This window comes from Melanostigma gelatinosum, assembly GCF_949748355.1.
Source record: "Melanostigma gelatinosum genome assembly, chromosome: 23".
NCBI lineage: Eukaryota > Metazoa > Chordata > Actinopteri > Perciformes > Zoarcidae > Melanostigma > Melanostigma gelatinosum.
This window is the reverse complement of record NC_136656.1, coordinates 15,510,702-15,525,779: the sequence shown is the minus strand read 5'-3', so window position 1 is coordinate 15,525,779 and position 15,078 is coordinate 15,510,702. Positions and strand designations below refer to the sequence as shown.

Sequence of the window (15,078 nt, the reverse complement as noted above, 5' to 3'; positions counted from 1 at the left end):
AGAAAGGTCTCATTTAATATTTTGTAGAAATGATCTTACAGTGTGTCCTCGAAGAATGAAATCAGTGTTTGTGAAATCCTCTGTGATGTGTCATGTGTGTGTGAACATCCACTCCAAAATGTCCCCCTATTATAGAGAACATGTAATTTTTCGTTCCAGTAATATGCCATTGTCTATGATTAGCAATCTATCTGTCATTGCGTACAGTAAAAATATATTTCATATATATATATATATATATACTATATCTTCACTGTTTATAAGCCGTGTTGTTGTGAAGATCTGGACCACAAGGTTCAGCAGCAATGTGATTATCCCCGTCATGTGATCTACAGCCGGGGGTATGAAAGAGGGCCTTTGATATGAGCTGAAAGCATTTCTCAGAGGTTTGCATGTACTGAAAAGATCGACCAGATGCTCTTCAGCTCGGTAAGTCCTGCTAAAACGGTCTATAATGCATCTAGATTCTTATTTAAGGGTTTCACAAAGTAGCAGGACAACCTGAAATATGTGTGCAGTTTAAGATCAGTGGCAACATGTTGTTATGTGTGTATACTACTGTAAATCATAAAACGTGATTTGCAAAACCTGTGATAGTAGCATTTAGAACAGCAGTACGTTTTGAGAGTGTTTAATGGAATAGAGTACTTTGCTGCCAGGTAACATGATAAGTGAACTATCAGTACTTACCTCACAGTCATGTGCTATGGGCTATGAAAAGACAATTTAATACCAAAAACATTCCTGCTTTGAATGATATGAACCCTAATATCTCTCAGTGACTATACTTACATATATAATCCATAATAAAGAGGCTTTCATGTGACATAACACCCTATGGCTGCAGTTTTCAGGTCAACATGTTTTGGCCTCAGTGGCTGTTATAAGCTCATTTTACTTCTGTGCTGTTTTAATGAAGCATTTCAGGTTTTTTTGTCTTTATCATTTCTGATATATCTGAGCATTTTTGTGTTAAGACGATGTCACTATGTCAGCCGGCGAACCATAGACCATCACACTAGTGTCTCTAAAAGCAATATATGACTTGTATCGTTACATGTGCCAGCTAACAGTTTCATTCAAAATGTCTTTTGTTTATTTTCTGATCTTTGAAATGGTAATTGATTATTAAAAAGTACAATGATGTCACTGTTCTGAGGTTTTCGGGGGAGGACCCTGGCTGGTGTTTTAGAGCAAACACCTTTCTTTTTATAGGTTCTTCCACTTTTTCTTCACATCATTTTCAGAGCAAAAGTCAGAACAATCATTTATCACCACTGTTATCTCTCTCCAATCGACTGCTTCTTCTTTGTCTCTATAGGTTGAACTGCTTGTTGTCTACAGCTCTATTCATCTCTTTGATCCTCCGTAACATTGCTGCAAATTACAAATTATTTGCTGCAAATTGTCAAGACACGGGGAGATTGCTAACACTATGTAGCAACCTGCGCTGCTAGGCAACAGGCATAGTCGTATGGGCATGCGGATAAACGCGCACCACTAAGACCAGGTCTAGTTAAGACCAGGATTAAGTTTGGTTGGTGCAACCGATGGTCTTAAAGAAGACCGACTTAGCAGTTAGGACAGGCTTAGTAAGGATCAGGTGGTCTGGATGTTGTTAGCCTAGCTTAGCATTAAGACTGACCAAAGCTTTTAAAATACGCCAATACCAACACATCTAGAGTTCACTAATCAACATGTTGTGTCTCATTTTTTTAATTTGCCCAAAAATACAAATTGAAATGTAAGATCAACATATATGGGTTTAGAGGATTTGTGGTTGGCGCAGTGACTGTACACCGCTTCACAGAGTCTTGTCCTTACAGTGAATATGAGCAGGCCACTCTGGGCGGATGAATACACTGTTGTTCATCAAGAACTAGCTAGCTGGAGCTTGGGACAGAGACACATTTCAGGTATCACATAATGTGAATGTGATGTGTTTGTTACAAATTGAAGACAGACACATAAAAAGTGTGTTTTTCTACTTTAATTGCTGAACTGGTTGCACCAACACTACAGCAATACTTTTCACATGATCTCAGTGTTACTTTCTCCAGATCGCAGCGTAACGTGGACCCAATCCTCCCATTAGGCTCCATTACAACGCATACGTGTCTTTAGACTAGAAAACGTGTGGTGTCATTCTTCCACAGGTAAATTGTAAATGAGTAAATACGATAGTCTGGAGAGTAAGATGTGTCATGTGTCATTTCTACTCAGCTGAAACCCGAACATTGTTTCTTTCTGACTCGTCAGACTCTGTTCTGAGTTATTCTATGAACAGTTTATTGTTGTGCTGTTTATTAAATGTTTGATTATGACATAATCATCTGACTTCTCTCCTCATCTCCATCAATACAAGGGAAGAGGAGCAGCTGAGTTGCTGTTTTTTGTCATGGATCATCCCACCTCCGGCCAACAGAGCCAACCCAGCCACACCTCAAGCTTTCAGTGGCTTTCTTTTGCTTACCAGAGTCTAACAGAAATCCCCTATGAAGCCATTCTGCCACAGACAGACTCACTGGAGGTGCTGGACCTGAGTTACAACCTGCTGGATGAGTATCCTTTACTTAATAACCAGTAGTTTAAAGACCAAACGGCTACTCCGTGATCCAGTGTTTGTTTTTTCCTGGTCTTGTTTGTGAATCAACGGTCAAGGGAATGTCATTCGCTTTGCAGGTATTTATTTGGCAATACGTATTGGACAAATAAATATTGTTACCTGATGATTCCAATCGATAAAAAGTTAGCGGATCATCAGAGTTATTACAATTTATCTTGAAGGGAACATATATGTGTGAAACATGAAAAGAAGCATGGCTGTACAAAACAAACACAGCGTTGGAGGCAGGACCCCGTTCATTCCCATGAAAGCTGCTCAGTGGCACATGAAGGGAAAACAGTTTGACTTCCAAGGATTAGTTTATGTTGAAAAAACAACTTGGCAAATTGCTGAACTCAAGGCTTCAACACTTCTCATGTACAGTCTATGACAAGCACTGTTCAAGTATTTGTAATGGGAAGTTGATGCCTACTTTTTTTTTTGATGATTTACAGTTTCTCTTTCTCAGTGTAAGTCTATAGGGAAAAGTATTTTTGGATTTTTGGCATCATGTGAAATTGGATTTCCACCGTTTGGCCACTATATAAAATGAGCTTCAAAGACGGACGCTCTTCCTGGAGGTTAGATGGTTGAAGGCGACTTTTTGTTTCCGGTTTGCAATCTCCACTTCTTCAACGCATGAATCACTGGTGGATGTGTAGCCTAAAGCAAACTACACGTTGTAGTTTATTTTCTTCAAAGCCCCTAATTGGCATTTGACATTTCAAAAGTTTGTTCGACAGTTGAATGGAAGTCAGGGGATCAACAAATTAGTAGGATTCATCTTTTAGGGATAATTTAAGTTAAAGATTCATAGCAAACATTACAATTACTGACAAGATATTTCAGTGTTAATCAAACTGGTTGACCGGCTGACGTTGCCATCCCTAAAGCAATTCCTCGACATGGCTAAAGACACACATGAAATCTTATCATGTAGGAAGAAACTGAAAGGTACAGTGTTTGTGCGAGGCGAAGAGGTGGAACTAATGGTATTTATTGTGTCTGAGCTGACAAATGGAAGTTATAGATAGATATCAGATAAGTTTATAAATCCAAAAACTGTTCCGGGTGTTGCTAGTTGTGTGCGTGAACTTCTTCTTGAAGTCATAGTTTAGCCCTCTCTATATTTCTGCAACAACATATTACAGGAAACAACATATTGTTAGTAAATATGAAATCAATCACACAGATATACATTCCATGTTTATTTCCTCAGAGACTTACGAACCTGAGCAGTTTGAGTTTGCTGTGTTGTCCTTCATTCAGTCCTTATTGGAACCTGGCTCTGCTGGGCCAGCTGGAGAAGCTCAGCACTCTGATCCTGGACTGCAACAACTACACATCTCACATCAAGTTCCCCTACATGCCCAGTGTCACCACCGTGTGCATCAACAAGAACAAGATCAACAATCTGCCTGTGTTTGTGGAAGAAATCCGACGCAAGTTCCCAAACATGAAGTGAGCCTTGGATTGTGCTATTAGTATGTTAGTGCATATAAACATGATATTTACTCTTTATGCTGCTATGTTCCTTTCCAACATAGGATCCTCAGTATGATGAACAACGGGGCAGCCCCTAGCTATTTCAATGGAGGAAGTCTGACTCAGTACGAAGACTACAGGTGAGGAACGACATCCTTTTCACTACCTGCTCCAGTTTGCACAGATGTGGTCTATTTAACACAAATCAAAACCCTCTATGCACTCTTTATATTCTTTCTTTATAAAAAAACACACATATATGTATATACACATATATATATATATATATATATATATATATATATATATAATATATATATATATATATATATCATACAGTACAACAAATATACGATTCCAACATAGAAAACCTACAGAAAACAGGGTACAGAATATTGTAAAAGTCCCCCAATGCTCAATATTAACTGTTCAGATCCAGTTGATTTGTATTATCTACTTGATTAACGGGCAAACCAGTGATAATGTGTCGATAATTTTAGAATGTATAATGTCCATTTTTGTTCAAAACTAATGGACAAACTAATGGCCTTTATCTCACCAGTGAACAATGCTACAACAGATGCATCAGTGTACCCATTAATGGATTACTGAACAGGCCCAGGGGCCCAAAGTGTCAGGGGCCCCAATGGCCATCACCAATTACGGTAAATATTACTGAAGGAGACAGGTACCAACAAAGAAAAGATTCAAACTGACTACAAAGAAACATAACTACAAAGAGCAAAAGGGCAAAAATGCGAGATTCAAAATGACTTCAAAGAGACTCGAAGTGACAAAGACACTCAAAACGACTAAAAAGAGACACAAAATGATTTCAAATAGACACAAAAACTACCACAAAGCGACTCAAAATAACTACATAGAGACTCAAAACAACTACATAGAGACACAAAACAACTACAAAGAGACACAAAACTACTACAAAGAGACACAAAACTACTACAAACAGACACAAAACTACTACAAAGAGACAAAATCACTACAAAGAGACAAAATCACTACAAAGAGACATAAAATGACTACAAAGAGACAAAATCACTACAAAGAGACATAAAATCACTACAAAGAGACAAAACTACTACAAAGAGACATAAAATGACTACAAAGAGACAAAATCACTACAAAGAGACATAAAATCACTACAAAGAGACAAAATGACTACAAACAGACAAAATCACTACAAAGAGACATAAAATCACTACAAAGAGACAAAATCACTACAAAGAGACATAAAATGACTACAAAGAGACAAAATCACTACAAAGAGACATAAAATCACTACAAAGAGACAAAATCACTACAAAGAGACATAAAATGACTACAAAGAGACATAAAATGACTACAAAGAGACAAAATCACTACAAAGAGACATAAAATCACTACAAAGAGACAAAATCACTACAAAGAGACATAAAATGACTACAAAGAGACAAAATCACTACAAAGAGACATAAAATCACTACAAAGAGACAAAATCACTACAAAGAGACATAAAATCACTACAAAGAGACATAAAATCACTACAAAGAGACAAAATCACTACAAAGAGACATAAAATCACTACAAAGAGACAAAATCACTACAAAGAGACATAAAATCACTACAAAGAGACAAAATCACTACAAAGAGACACAAAATGACTTCAAACAGACACAAAAGTTACCACAAAGTGACACAAAACAACTACGTAGAGACATAAAATGACTACATAGAGACTCAAAACAACTACAAAGAGACTCAAAACTACTACAAAGAGACATAAAATCAACTGTAAAGAGACTCAAAACAACAACAAAAAGAAGCTAAACTATAAAGATATCTGTCTTTATCTTTTGTAGGAGAGGTGGTGGGGCTTTTTGCATGTCTGTGCCAAGTTCCCCATGGTCTCATAATCAGCCCATGAATGTACCTTTCAAGTCACAACCATACAAGCAGAACATCTTCTTTAATATACACTCCGTAACATAAGCTCTGTGCATAGTCTTCATTAAAACGTGTGTAACGTAATCAGACCCAATTGGGTTGTGCAAACGTTTACACTCATGTAAAGTTCCCACTCTCTGTTTGTTGTTGGATTTATCCAGACCTTTGTCTCCTTAGACAGTATGTCATCAGTCAGATCCCAGGCCTCGAGATTCTGGATGACACTGAGGTCCTGGAGAAGGAGAGAGTCCAGGCTAACAAAACCTACAGGCTGCAGCAGAGCAGTCACAGCAGCAGGAAGAAGAAGGACTCGTCCAAGAAACACACACACATGCAGAACAAGCCAAATACTGTAAGACAATAGGATATACCACAACACGGTGCTTAAAATCACACCTTTAATGCTGCATTGTCAACATTATGATAGACTGTTTCTTAATATGTACAGTATAGGACAGTATATATACACGTTTATATTAAAATCAAACACCATGTCTTACTGTCAAATTAAAAAAGGAAACATTCTAGTTCTGTTTTGTGCATAATTTTAGACACCTTAACCACGTTTCATTCTGTGTGGTCTACAAATCTGTGGATTTGAACAGTGTTTCGTCATTTCAGTTAAAGCTGCAACAAGCACAAATTGAACGATCTGTCATGAAATATTCTGATGGTATTTCTTTGTGGACAGATAAGACAATCCAAGATGAAGTTGAAGCAGTCTAGTTTTCAGCCCACATGTCTCCGTATCCCTGGGTTGGACGCTGAGGGGGATTGGAGCTGTAGCTGCATGTTTTGTAAGTGTCATCGTTGATGCCTCCACTAGGGGGAGCCAAAGTCCAACAGAAAGCACCAGTGGTTGCTACGTTTTGTTTGACTCAGCATTTCCAGCCAATGAATTGGCACAATACTCAATTTTGAGTTTTTGAAATAATGTTGAGAAATAATGGTGAGCAATATGACATGATAGCATAGCAGGTTTTGCTAACTGATATCATAAATGCATCACAGAGAGTGGCAGCTGGCCTCCCTGTCCTTGCCATGCCACCAACGTCTGCTACTGTATTTACATTGAAAACAGTTGAAGCGGAGGTTGCAACCGCTGGCTGTCTGTTTTTCACTTCCACAAAATTGGGATTATTGAGAAAGACAGATTCAAAAAAAGAAGAAAGAATTAAAGTGAATAAATATTAGCTGGTGCTATTACATATGTTCAGTGGTGTATAAAGTACCCAAAAGCCATACTTGAGTAAAAGTAAAGCTACCTTACTGGAAAATGACTCCAATAAAAGTAAAAGTCACCTATTAGAATACTACTTGAGTAAAAGTCTTAAAGTATCTGATATTTATTGTACTTAAGTATCAAAAGTAATTTTCTGATATTAAATGTACTAAAGTATTGAAAGTAAAAGTATAAGTAAATGCTGTTAATAAAAAAGCAAAGGGTCAGAATAATGAATTTTGAGAATGATGAAGTTTATTCTTTTAAGTGCTGTGGCTCCATGACCAAGGACATGGAGCTGTGTTGAACATAATTGGGTTGGCTGTGATCCATCCAGGAGCAACAATGTTCAACATAATATATTGTACATGAGTATACGTTTGCATCTACCATGAACTTATCATCATAGTTCTCCGAAAAGCAATATGACACTATGAAGGAGTTGTAACAGTGCGTTTATAAGTCTGCTCATTAGACTTGAGGATGTAGAGGGCAAATGCATAATATTATGTTCAGCAAAACATATCCACTTGATGCATCAGGTCAGTGTTGTGAGAAAGGACACCTGCCTTGTAAACTCCTATGGGCCTGATTTGAACACAACAGACAAAGGTTTTGCTCAAGCTGAATCTGCAATTGGGCGACTGCTACCATCATAACTCCATCTGATCATCCACAACATGACTCAAATATCAAAACATGATCAATACTAAAGCAGCACCGAAAGGAACAACCCAGTCATTACTTGAAACTGAAACATGTCCTGTTCATCTTCAAAAGACAATTCTATTAGAATGTGAAGAAGTTACATTGTATTAGAATGTAACTTATTTACAAGAAGTTACATGCTAATAGAATGTAACTTTTTTACATTCTAATAGAATGTAAAGAAGTTACATTCCAATAGAATGTAACTTCTTTACATTCTAATAGAATGTAAAGAAGTTACATTGTATTGGAGTGCTTTGAGAGCACTTGTTTGCAATTGTGCATTAACGTGATTAACCAATGATTTAACTTGCTGCTAGGACCACTGGTTCACCAAACCTGCTTGCAGTCTGTGTTCCACCACAGTCCCTGACGCTGCTCTCATGATTCATTTTGTTTCTGAAGATAGATTTGATTTTGTAGCGAGTAACGAAGGTTTCAGGGGAAATGTATCGGAGTCAAAGTATCAGTTTTCTTTGCAAAATGTAGTGAAGTAAAAGTAAAAGTCAACAGAAATATAAATAGTAAAGTAAAGTACAGATACCCAAAAAACTACTTTAGTACAGTAACGAAGTATTTCTACTTCGTTACTGTACAACGAAAGTGATTTTGTTGGTCACAAATGTATATAAGCACTTTCAGTTCTACAATATACAACTAAAAAACATCCATTCCGTTTTATATCATCAGCATGCTGGTCAGTTTGCCTCATGCTGGTCAGTTTACCGCATGCTGGTCAGTTTACCACATGCTGGTCAGTTTGCCTCATGCTGGTCAGTTTACCGCATGCTGGTCAGTTTACCTCATGCTGGTCAGTTTACCGCATGCTGGTCAGTTTACCGCATGCTGGTCAGTTTACCGCATGCTGGTCAGTTTACCTCATGCTGGTCAGTTTACCGCATGCTGGTCAGTTTACCACATGCTGGTCAGTTTGCCTCATGCTGGTCAGTTTACCGCATGCTGGTCAGTTTACCTCATGCTGGTCAGTTTACCGCATGCTGGTCAGTTTACCGCATGCTGGTCAGTTTACCGCATGCTGGTCAGTTTACCTCATGCTGGTCAGTTTACCGCATGCTGGTCAGTTTACCACATGCTGGTCAGTTTGCCTCATGCTGGTCAGTTTACCGCATGCTGGTCAGTTTACCTCATGCTGGTCAGTTTACCGCATGCTGGTCAGTTTACCGCATGCTGGTCAGTTTACCGCATGCTGGTCAGTTTACCTCATGCTGGTCAGTTTACCGCATGCTGGTCAGTTTGCCTCATGCTGGTCAGTTTACCGCATGCTGGTCAGTTTACCTCATGCTGGTCAGTTTACCTCATGCTGGTCAGTTTACCTCATGCTGGTCAGTTTACCGCATGCTGGTCAGTTTACCTCATGCTGGTCAGTTTACCGCATGCTGGTCAGTTTGCCTCATGCTGGTCAGTTTACCGCATGCTGGTCAGTTTACCTCATGCTGGTCAGTTTACCGCATGCTGGTCAGTTTACCTCATGCTGGTCAGTTTACCTCATGCTGGTCAGTTTACCGCATGCTGGTCAGTTTACCTCATGCTGGTCAGTTTACCGCATGCTGGTCAGTTTACCTCATGCTGGTCAGTTTGCCTCATGCTGGTCAGTTTACCGCATGCTGGTCAGTTTACCTCATGCTGGTCAGTTTACCGCATGCTGGTCAGTTTACCGCATGCTGGTCAGTTTACCTCATGCTGGTCAGTTTGCCTCATGCTGGTCAGTTTACCGCATGCTGGTCAGTTTACCTCATGCTGGTCAGTTTGCCTCATGCTGGTCAGTTTACCGCATGCTGGTCAGTTTACCTCATGCTGGTCAGTTTACCGCATGCTGGTCAGTTTACCGCATGCTGGTCAGTTTACCTCATGCTGGTCAGTTTGCCTCATGCTGGTCAGTTTACCTCATGCTGGTCAGTTTGCCTCATGCTGGTCAGTTTACCGCATGCTGGTCAGTTTACCGCATGCTGGTCAGTTTGCCTCATGCTGGTCAGTTTACCGCATGCTGGTCAGTTTGCCGCATGCTGGTCAGTTTGCCTCATGCTGGTCAGTTTACCTCATGCTGGTCAGTTTACCGCATGCTGGTCAGTTTGCCTCATGCTGGTCAGTTTACCGCATGCTGGTCAGTTTACCTCATGCTGGTCAGTTTGCCTCATGCTGGTCAGTTTACCTCATGCTGGTCAGTTTGCCTCATGCTGGTCAGTTTGCCTCATGCTGGTCAGTTTACCGCATGCTGGTCAGTTTACCGCATGCTGGTCAGTTTACCGCATGCTGGTCAGTTTACCGCATGCTGGTCAGTTTACCGCATGCTGGTCAGTTTGCCTCATGCTGGTCAGTTTGCCGCATGCTGGTCAGTTTGCCTCATGCTGGTCAGTTTGCCTCATGCTGGTCAGTTTACCGCATGCTGGTCAGTCATGCTGTGTCTGTGTCCGTGTGAGCAGATGATTGAGGTGTTTTCCACCAGGGCCTGCAGCTCAAGGATCTTCACTTCATTTGCACTGCAGAGACCAGCTGCTGGCTGCCAGGCTCAGGACTGTCTACAGCTTATTCTTCCTGTGGCACAGAGCAGTTTCTGAAACCTCTCCAGGCTTCTTCACACTGTTGGCAGCTGTCACTACGGATTAACTGGTTACTTTGCTGTGGAGTAGCCACATGGCATTCATGCATTACCTGGCAACCTGGTACTTCACTGGTCTGGATAAAGCTGTCAGTTAACTGGTTGAATTTTGAAGGAATTCATTCCCCACAAATCCTGTGAAAAAACAGCAAAGCCTTACTTATTAGAGTCCAACAGTTGTTATTAGTTTGGAATTTCCACTTCCTGTGTTAAGTTTAAGATAGTATAAGAAGCCAAAGAAGAATAAGTTATAAACCCTCGGGGAACCACAGCAGTGAGGTAAAACAGGCCAACTCTCTTGTGAAATGTTGCCACATTGTTCCACACATCGTTTCCCTCCATTCACATGCTTTGTTTTGTCAGAAAGCCATTTCCTACTCGGTTCTTTGTAATGTCAGTGTTTTCATAGCAATCCTCTTTGTAATTGTATCTGTTGTGCAGGACTCCCTGCTCTGGTACTGGATGTTCTTTCTGCCCCTTTGTCTGTGTTTAAATGCATCTCTCCGAATCGCCCGGTGTAGAGCAGCTTTTTTCTGTGAGCAGTGTTTCCTAGAGGATGCCAAGCATGAGCACTGGTGTGCCAAACTGGCCGGTTACATGGAGCGTGAGGCCCAGCTGGCAGAGCTGCTGTTCAGCTGTGCAGCTGTGCAGCAGGGAGACAGACCTGTAACATAATGTGCACGATAGAAAGCCGGGACTATTTCATGTCACAGCAACAAGACTCTTTGTCGTCATAGTGAGGTTGCCAGGTTTAGTCCTGCTATGCCTGTAAAGGGACCAACAACAACACCTGTGCTCACAGACCAGATCTGGCAACCTATACATAGCCAACCAAATACAGTTGTTTATGTTGTGAAATATGTACATGCAAAGAATCTAAGGGTCACGTGAGCTGCAGTTCCTACTGTGGCCACTGCACCAAACTCTCCATGAATATCTTGCTGCAAACTCTTTTTTTATATTTTATTTTAACAATGCAAGAGAGCATATAGAACACAGAACATTAAACATTACAAACAACTACATAACAAGTTAAGAGAAAAAAAAAGAAAAAAAACTAAACACAAATAAATGAAATAAAATTAAGTAAATTAAGTAAATAAATAAATAATTCCCCCCACCCAAACGAATAAAAGAGGTTGGTGCATAAAGTAACACAACACAAAGGCGAATGCAATGACTATATTGTAAATCGGAGCTCTAAATAATTACAGTCCTATGGTGCTGTTAGTGTTATACCCATGTACTCCAAATAAGGCTGCCAGATTTTCAAAAATAAATTATATTTCTTTCTGAGACTATATGTATTTTTTTCAAGAGGAATACAACTGTTCATTTCCACAGACCATTTGTCGATGAGCGTGGGGGAATCAGACTTCCACGTCATCGCGATACATTTCCTGGCCACACATAAAGCAATTTCTACAAGTTTAATTTGGGGCTTCGTTAAAGACCTGTTGAGAGCTGTGAAGTTTCCCAGTAAACAGAGCTCAGGATCTAATGGAAAGGTAACCCCTGTGATCTTAGTTATTATACTACAAAAGTCATACCAGAAGGACCTCACCTCTGTGCAAAGCAGGTACAGTGTAGGAAGGAGCCGACCTCTATACCACATCTGAAACACATTTCTGACAATTCAGGTTTGGATTTATGAAGCTTCTGTGGGGTGAGGTACAGCTGATGAAGAAAGTTACAATGAACAAGTCTGTACCGGGCATGAACTGTTGCTGACAAACTGTTCTGGCACAAATCTGACCAGAGTTCTTCATCAATTGTTATATTCAAGTCTGATTCCCATCTCATCCTGGATCTGTGTAATCCTGGTTTTGGGCCCTCATTCAGCAACATAGAGTACATTTTAGAAATAAATTTGTTCACATTTCCCTGGTGAAGCAATTTTTCCACATTAGTTAACACAGGTAGAGTCATTCCAGGGCCCAGGTTGGTTCTCAAAAAGGATCTTAACTGGAGGTAACAAAAGAAAGTTCTGCTGGGCAAATCATATTTTCTCTTCAGTTCTTCAAAAGGCATGAGGAGTCCTTTATCAAAGCAGTCTTCCAGATACTGATTCCTCTGTCATGCCAACTCTCCAGAATCTTGTTACTTAGAGTCATGGGCACAAGTTCATTTTGTCTTAGAGGTGTTTTTGGTGATAGTCTCATATTTAGTCCAAGAGTTTTGTGAACTTCATACCATATTTTGATAAAATGTTTCAAAATAGTATTGTCTGTCCTCTTGGATATGGTTTTGGAGTTCCATTTATAAATAAAATCACTGGAGGTTTCTTCTTTCAGAGGATGAAGTGCCATTTGTATCCAGGAGGGGGCAGCATCACTGTCAAAAAATGACAAAATATTTCGCATCTGGGCTGCTAAATAATATTTCTTCAAATTAGGTAGTCGAAAACCTCCTAGACTATAATCCCATGTTAATTTTTCCATTGACACCCTTGGCATTTTACAGTTCCATAAAAACTGCCTGATGTGTTTGTTGAGGGTTTTAAAAAAGGTTTGAGGTGATGGAATGGGTAAGGACTGGAAAAGATACTGCAACCTCGGGAGAATATTCATTTTCACACAGTTTATTCGACCAATTAAAGTAATGGGTAGATTCATCCATCTGCGTAGGTCGTCCTCGATTTTACTCAGCAATGGGAGGTAATTAAGTTTGTAGATTTTTAAGATCATTATCTATAATTATTCCTAGATATTTAATATTCGGGAGCCACTTAAATGGGGTTGTTTGTTGGTATTCAGTGTGATCGAAGTTCGTGAGTGGAATAATTTCACTTTTTTCCAGATTGACTTTATATCCTGAAATAGCACCATAGGTGTTTAGTAGCGTCTGTAATTTAGTGAGAGAGTTAACCGGGTCTGTTAGATACAAAATTACATCATCTGCCAGGAGATTAATTTTATGATTTATTTGGTCCACTCTGAACCCCTTTATATCTGGATCCCGTCTAATTGCTTCAGCAAGTGGTTCAATAGCCAGGACAAAGAGTCCTGGAGACAAAGAGTCCTGGAGACAAAGAGTCCTGGAGACAAAGAGTCCTGGAGACAAAGAGTCCTGGAGACAAAGAGTCCTGGAGACAGAGGGCAGCCCTGTCGACTCCATCTACTCAAGGGAAATGCTGTCGAAGTCTGTCCATTTGTGGTCATTTTGGCTCTGGGTTTATGGTAAAGGGTTTTCACCCAATTGATAAACAAATGGCCAAATCCAAACTTGTCCAAAACTTTGAATAAATACAGCCACTCTAGCCGATCAAAGGCCTTTTCAGCATCTAATGCTACAGCTACACTAGGTTCAGTTTTAGATTTTGTCAGATGGATAATATTAAAGAGTCTGCACAAGTTATTGGCTGATGAGCGTTTCAAAATAAAGCCGCTCTGGTCTGGGTTTATTCATTTTGGCAAATATTGGCCAAGCCTGTTAGCCAGTGCTTTGGAAATTAATTTATAATTTAACAAGGAAATGGGTCAAAAAGAGGAACACTTTAATGGATCTCTATTTTTTTTGTGAATCACGGTGATTATGGCTGTGGAAAATGATTCAGGAAGAGTTTGAGTTTTGGATGCTAAGTTAATCACATCCATTATGAGGGGAGTGAGTAAGTCCTTAAATTCTCTGTAGAATTCAGGAGGGAAGCCGTCCTCTCCTGGTGATTTATTGGGTTGTAGTGAACATAAGGCCTTTTCAATTTCTTTCTGGGTGAAGGGCAAATCAAGATTATGTTGGTCTTCGTGGCCGAGTTTCGGCAATTCAACAGTGGACAGAAATTCATCAATCTTAGATCGATCCTCTGGTGATTCTGATGTATATAGATTTGTATAAAACTGTTTGAATGAGTCGTTCATTTCTGTTGGGTTGTGTGAGATTGCACCCGTTTCAGTTTGAATTGCATTAATTAACCTTGAGCTTTCCTCTGCTCTCAATTGCCAGGACAGAATTTTGTGAGCTTTCTCTCCCAATTCATAACATTTTTGTTTGGTTCGTAAAATGGTTTTTTCAATGTTGTAGGTATGTAATGTATTGTATTTTAATTTTTTGTTAACCAGCCGTTGGTAAAGTTCTTTAGACCCAGATTGTTGAAACTCCTTTTCCAATTTCAAAATATCTGCTTCTAGCTCATTTATCGCTGCCATATATTTCTTCTTGATACCCTTTGTATGAGATATTATTTGTCCTCTTAGATAAGCTTTTAGCGTGTCCCATAATATGAAACTATTGGGGGAGGAGTCACAGTTTGTCTCACAAAAAAATGTTATCTGGTCCCTAATAAACTGGCAAAAGTCTGGTCTATAAAGGAGAGTAGGGTTCAGACGCCATCTATATTGATTTGCTGTTTTTTCTGGCATAAAAATAGATAGGGTCAAAGGTGAATGATCAGACAGCATCCTAGATAAATATTCAGATTCTAGTGTTCTATGAATTAGCTGTGTTGACAATAAGAATAGGTCAATCCTGGTGTGAGAGTTGTGTGGACAGGAGTAAAAG

At 39.6% G+C, this 15,078-nt stretch overlaps 1 protein-coding gene across 2 annotated transcripts; it reads left to right on the top strand.

Annotated features, from left to right (window-relative positions):
* LOC306796324 (leucine-rich melanocyte differentiation-associated protein) lies at positions 1 to 6,516 on the top strand. 2 transcript variants are annotated; one of them, XM_079295187.1, is made up of 5 exons: positions 1 to 429; positions 2,366 to 2,562; positions 3,875 to 4,066; positions 4,153 to 4,230; positions 6,212 to 6,516. In XM_079295187.1, the coding sequence occupies exons 1-5, from the start codon at positions 415 to 417 to the stop codon at positions 6,396 to 6,398; spliced, it is 669 nt and encodes a 222-aa protein (XP_079151313.1). In that variant the 5' UTR covers positions 1 to 414; the 3' UTR covers positions 6,399 to 6,516. The 2 variants fall into 2 exon arrangements, with proteins under 2 accessions (XP_079151313.1, XP_079151312.1); XM_079295186.1 differs by having other exon boundaries at positions 3,851 to 4,066.
* The last annotated feature ends 8,562 nt before the right edge of the window (positions 6,517 to 15,078 follow it).

Coding starts and splice junctions, on each gene's coding strand:
- LOC306796324 (XM_079295186.1), top strand. Junction 4,067..4,152: donor CGCAAGTTCCCAAACATGAA/GTGAGCCTTGGA, acceptor TTTCCAACATAG/GATCCTCAGTATGATGAACA. Junction 4,231..6,211: donor ACTCAGTACGAAGACTACAG/GTGAGGAACGAC, acceptor TTGTCTCCTTAG/ACAGTATGTCATCAGTCAGA.